General features: G+C 43.6%; 1 protein-coding gene across 2 annotated transcripts in view; it reads left to right on the top strand.

Annotated features, from left to right (window-relative positions):
* CASR (calcium-sensing receptor) overlaps window positions 1-6,259 on the top strand; it is a 72,522-nt gene that overhangs the window by 17,046 nt on the left and 49,217 nt on the right. For both annotated transcript variants that reach the window (XM_006884238.1, XM_006884237.1), the window contains exon 3: window positions 4,188-5,072. In XM_006884238.1, the coding sequence (XP_006884300.1) occupies window positions 4,188-5,072 (885 nt within the window). The remainder of the gene's footprint in view (window positions 1-4,187; window positions 5,073-6,259) is intronic.

The following is a 6,259-nucleotide window of genomic DNA, read 5'->3' as shown; positions in this document are numbered from 1 at the left end:
AATTATAGAAAAAGAGAAAAAAAGAAGAAGAAAAAAAAAAAAGAAGTTGTGCTGCCAACACAAAAACAGGTTGTTTGAACACAGCAGTTCTTTATGAGAAAAAGATATTAGACAATCTCCTTGCGTATGATTTACAGCCTCTGAAAACCCTATGTGTGGTCAGTTTATGAGTCAGTTCCAACTCAACAGGAAGTAACAGCAACTGTCTCTCCTGCTTAGCTCAGAGGGATAGAAAACATATTTTCCCGCAAATTAGGAGCTTACACATTCCTGAAATACAGAATATTTCATTTCATTCAACAACTAATTGTTGAGCACATAAGAAAAAGGGAGTCTCCTGCCTGCAGTAGCTCAGCTGCGGTGGGGAGATGGTTGCCCGTCCAGACACCACCAATTCACTCAAGCAAGTGCTTCAATACACACTCACTTATAAAGAAAAGAAAAAAATACAACCAACTCTCCATGTCAGTCTATAAATGGATTATTTCCCCCTTACTACTATAGAGCAACCATCTTTTCAGGTTAATATTACTAAGTCTGTGACATCATTTTATTATAGTGAAGAGCTGGAAACAACCTAAATGTCCGTGGACGGAAGATCCGTGCTACTGTGATCCGTCTCTTGAATCAAATTTTAAATTAAATCCAAGCCCACACTTTTAAGTTTGCTTTTTCGGGGTTGAAATGTGAAAATTAAAAGAGCGCCTTTGCCAGGTTCACCTTTCTATGCTGGAAGGTCTCTGTTACCTGGCGACAGACATTATCCCTTCATAAACACATCATAATTGTGAAAGCCTGTCATCATTTCCCGAATCATTATTTCCGGGAATTAAAGGTGTTTCCCATGGGGAAGCCCTGGCTTGTTAACTCTTATACCAAAGCCCACTTTAGAAAGATGCAGAAATACATCTCATCAATTCAGCCTATTGCACAGTAAGCTGAGATTCATTGCTTACACTGTTTTGAAATACTTTAAGTACACAGTTAAAGTAAGTTGCTGTGACCCATGGCCAACAGATATAAAATGTAATTGCCATAAAATAAACGAAGACTATGAGGAAGATATTTTTAACTCTTTGTAGTTACGCTGGAGGAGAAAATTAAATTGGATGTGAATTATAAAAATGCTAAGAAGTTGACTGCAATGCTTTACCAGGCAAAACCAGGCTTCTCTACCGTGACTGTATGTTGGCATTATCTGCTAGCTTTAATAATAATAATGCTTGGGTCCCAACGCACAGGAGAGTCTGGTTTAAGTAAATTAAGATCCAGTCAGGGCAATGAGAAAGCTCCCTGGGACAATTCTAATACACAGCTGGCTCAGGGAGCCTGAGCTCTGCAGAGTGGAGCCGAGACTCAGAGTATTTCTTATGCGGATCACACCACCTTGTGGGTAGAATAAGTACAACAGTTGGAATAAGCTGGTTAGAACCGTTTTCTAAATTATTCATTAAATTCTCCCTTTACTTTACTGAAGTTCTGTGTATTTTCAAGGGGTTTTTCTTTTTCTTTAGGGGATACAAAATGGTATTTGCCATGTTCTTCCAGTTTATTTGCTTTTTTAAAAACTGTACAGATATTATAAATATATTCTTGAAGTGAACGTATCTACAAGGAGAAAATCTTGGTTTTAGTTTCTACCCCTTTAAGATCATTTTTTACCTACTTTTAAAAGACAGATCAAGAGGTAGATAATTATGGATTTTTAAAGTGCCCAGAGAGGAATTAGAGTTGCAAAATCCTGGTTCAAAAGCTTGCAACTGGGTCTGTAAACAGAGATTTCTAGAAAATAACAGTCAGTTTTTAAAACATTAAACAGTGGGGGTTTTTCCCCCTCAGAGATTATTGAAATGGAGGTTAATTACAGCTAACACATTGTGAAGAACTGGAAGGGGGAGTAATAGAAATAAGATTGGAAAGAGAAGATAAAGGGCAGGAAAAGAGCAATTAGGCAATCAAAAGGGAAAACCACTCCAGCTTCTCTAAAGAATTTTAGGTTCTTAACCTACAAAACCAAACCAGTTACTGTGAAATTGATTGTGATTCATAGTGACCACGCATGTGTCTGAATACAACTTTGCTCCATAAAGTCCTCAAAGGCTGAATTTTCTGAAGTAGATCACATCTTTCTTCTAAGGAGCCTCTGGGTGGACTAGAACTTCTAACCTTTCAGTGAACAGCCACATACATTAACTGTTTGCATTATCCAGAGATTCATAACCCACAACACACAGTAATAACTCTGACTCCAGGAGACCTCATGTGTCACATTAAAACTGAGTAAAAAAACCTTAAAGGTTTCCAAACGCTGACACTTTTAGAAGTATTTATCACACAGGTGCTTCTGGGTGAACCCGAACCTCCAACCTTTTTGGTTAACAGTCAAGCTCACTCCTGTTTGCATCACCAAGGGATTGCTCACAGGGAACTTGATTTCTTCCAAAAGTACGTTAAACTCATTACTGTCAAGTCTGTTCCATCACACAGCAGCCCTGTCAGAGCAGCCCAACAGAGCAGAACTGTCCAAAGAGGGTTGTAAGGCTCTGATCTTTCTGGAAGCTGCCTGTCACATCTTTCTCCCACAGTGTGGCTGGCAGGTTCAAACCTCAACCTTTCCATTAGCATCGGAGACTTTAAACACAGCACCAACAAATCTCCTTAGAGGTAGTTTTATTTAAAAAACTTACTGTCTTCTTGACAGCACCTAACAACAGCCATCTTTGGCAACCCTCCATCAGGTTTTCGAGGTTGTAAATATTTATGGGAGGAGACTGCTACTCTCTGTCGTAAGGATGGATTCAATTGCTGGCCTTTTGTTTAGCCCTCCAAGATGCAATGTCCTATGCTAGTTAGGTTTGTTATTGTTGTTGTTATGTACCATCGAGTCTCCTGTGACACATAGTGACCCCTACGTATAATAGTTCTGAAGCCTGCTCTGTCCTGACCCAGTCTCACTGTCTACAACACACCTACCCATTACCATGTCAAACCATCTCATTTGAGGTCTCTCTCTTTCTTGTACTATCCCTCCACCCTTCCAAGCATGATGTCCCTTTCCAGGGATGGATGCCTCCTGGCCATAGACCCAAAATATGTGAAATAGAGTTTCAAAAATCCCTGCCTCCAAGGAGCAATCTGGTTTCACTCTCTCCCATACAGACCTGTTTGTTCTCTTGGCAGTCCATGCATATGTTCAACACTCTTCTCCAGCACCGCAACTCAAAGGCACCAATTCTTCTGTCAACCCTAGTCACCGTATTGCTCTCTGATGCAGAGCAAGTAATTGTGAAGAGCATGGCCTGAATCAGGTGCACCTTAGTCTCCAGACTGACATCCTTGCTCATCAGCACTTAGAGGAAGCTATTACACTGAGACCAGAAGTTGGTTCTAACAAGTAGAAGGTACATATAGGTGTAAGCATCTTTGTGAATGGGTTCCCTAGGATTTTCACGCATTGCTGTTGAATTGGTACCAATTCAAAGCTGAGACTGCCCATTGGGTTTCCAAGGTTGTAAACTACAGGGGAGGAGACTGCCTGCCTTTCTCCCTTTTTAGTGACTGGTGGATTTGAACTGCCGGAAGAGCCCAGCCTTTGGCTTAGCAGTGCAGCGCCCCATTGACTCGGCCCCCTCCATTTATGATATACAACCAGCACTTGGATTTTTTAACAGCTTTGGGAGGCAGGCACTGCATACACATAGTCTATCACTTAATATTCATGAGAGTACTGCAAGGCAAGCAGATGAGAAACTGAGGCTTAACGTGGTCAGATTCAAGGCCAATTATCTTATAAATTACAGGACTAGGTTTCCACCTCAAGTCTAATCTTTTCCTTCTTTGCATTCTGCCTCCCCTTATGGCATCATGTAGGAAGGGGATGAGCCTCTTCCCATTTCAGCACCTCCACACATGTGCACAATTAGAAGGAAGCCTCTTAAAATTCGCAACATAAGCTTATTTCCTTCCTGCCCCAATCCAAATCATCCATCAGGAATTCCAATGCTCCCAAATGACTGACTAGTGTTTTGATGTTCATCTTGAGTCAGAATCGGTTCTGGTGGTTCACTCTCTTGCATCCTGTCTGCAGTGAACAACTGTCGATCAATGCGTACTCCAAAAAACATGTCCACGACCTCCTTCAAGCCCACCTGCTTCCCCGCTCATGCTGTGTTCTTGTTGTGTTCCAGGTTAGCTATGCTTCCTCCAGCCGACTCCTCAGCAACAAGAACCAGTTCAAGTCCTTCCTCCGTACGATCCCCAATGACGAACACCAGGCCACCGCCATGGCAGACATCATCGAGTATTTCCGCTGGAACTGGGTGGGTACCATCGCAGCGGATGATGACTATGGCCGGCCGGGGATTGAGAAATTCCGAGAGGAAGCTGAAGAGAGGGACATCTGCATTGACTTCAGCGAACTCATCTCCCAGTACTCTGATAAAGAAGAGATCCAGCAGGTCGTGGAGGTGATCCAGAATTCCACAGCCAAGGTCATTGTCGTCTTCTCCAGCGGCCCAGACCTCGAACCTCTCATCAAAGAAATCGTCAGGCGCAATATCACGGGCAGGATCTGGCTGGCCAGTGAGGCCTGGGCCAGCTCCTCCTTGATCGCCATGCCTGAGTACTTCCATGTGGTCGGAGGCACGATTGGCTTTGGTCTGAAGGCAGGGCAGATCCCGGGGTTCCGGGAATTCTTGCAGAAAGTGCATCCCAGGAAGTCTGTCCACAATGGTTTTGCCAAGGAGTTTTGGGAAGAAACCTTTAACTGCCACCTTCAAGAAGGTGCTAAGGGACCTTTACCTATGGAACCTTTACTTAAAGAGCGCAAAGAAGATGGCAGCAGGTTAGGTAATAGCTCCACTGCCTTCCGACCTCTGTGTACGGGGGAGGAGAACATTAGCAGCGTGGAGACCCCATACATGGATTACACGCACTTGCGCATCTCTTACAATGTCTACCTGGCAGTCTACTCCATCGCACACGCCCTGCAAGATATATACACATGCTTACCGGGAAGAGGACTCTTCACCAATGGGTCCTGTGCAGATATCAAGAAAGTTGAAGCCTGGCAGGTAAGTCCTTACCTCAGGGTAACCGTTCTCAGAGTAGGGGCAGCGCTGCTGGGTGGTGCAAATGGTTAATGTGAGATCCATTTCATTTCATTCTTAACTAATAATAACTGATTCACAAAAGTAAGGATGCAAGAGTCAAATTGACAAGCCTAAAGCTAGATCTATGAGAAAGAAGTTAATAGTTATGCCATATAGTACATATTGGGACTTTTAGATGCATTTCCTAGAAAACCCAAACCAAGGTGGCTTAAACAGAAAAAGGAAATGTTACGGCCCATGATAATGACAATTTCTGAGGAATTCCAGCTACAACCAGGTAGTTTCATTTCCATCTCTTTGTGCTTTATTCTTCAGGGCTGGCTTTGTTTTCAGCCTTTACAGCAGCTTCAGGGAGTCCTGGTTGTGCTATGGTTAAAGGTCTTGGCTATTAACCAAAAGGTCCACAGTTTGAATCTACTAACCATTTCATATGAGAAAGATGTGCCAGTCTGCTTCTCTAAAGACACAGCCTTGGAAACTGCCTCTGGGCTGTTCCACTCTGTCCTGTAAGGTTGTTATGCATTGGAATTGACCAGATGGCAGTGGCTTTGGTTTGGGGGTAGCACCTTCAGGCTTATAACCTCTATACTACTTGTAGTACCAAGTGTAGGAGGGGAAAGGTGTTCTTTCCAAGGGCTTCAATTAAAAAGTCATAGTTGTTGTTTACTGTCAAATCAGAACCAACCCATAGCTGACCCTCTGGCAGGATTCCAGAGGCAGTTAATCACGCAGGAAGAGATTGCCCCTCCTTCTCCCATGGAGCAGCTGGTGGCCTTGAACCATGCCCCTTCAGGATTGCAGCTCAGCTTCTGGCCACCAGAGCAGAAATCTTATTAACTGGCCAATTGTAGGTCATGTGCTTATCCAGGAACCAGTCATCACACCCATGATATTCAGTGCTCTGAGCCCAATCCCAACACTGGGTCATATGCTCCTGTCTGAGGCTAGAAGCAGGGCTCTTGCAAACTGTTCAGACTAAGGATAAAGTCCAATAAAATATGAGCTTTAAGATCTAGGCTATGTCTCTATTTCTCTGTTTTGACCTTTCTGCCGGAACGGATGTCACGTGCTTCTGGCGTCTCCGATTACCTGGGAAGATGGGGGGGTCTGCGGGGTCTGGTGGCTGTCATGTGAGGCGCCCAACTTAA

The sequence above is a fragment of the Elephantulus edwardii genome, unplaced genomic scaffold (genome assembly GCF_000299155.1).
Source record: "Elephantulus edwardii isolate Elephantulus edwardi_28Jun2011 unplaced genomic scaffold, EleEdw1.0 scaffold00032, whole genome shotgun sequence".
Classification (NCBI taxonomy): domain Eukaryota; kingdom Metazoa; phylum Chordata; class Mammalia; order Macroscelidea; family Macroscelididae; genus Elephantulus; species Elephantulus edwardii.
The sequence above is the reverse complement of the archived record's forward strand: the minus strand, read 5'-3'. Positions and strand labels throughout refer to the sequence as shown.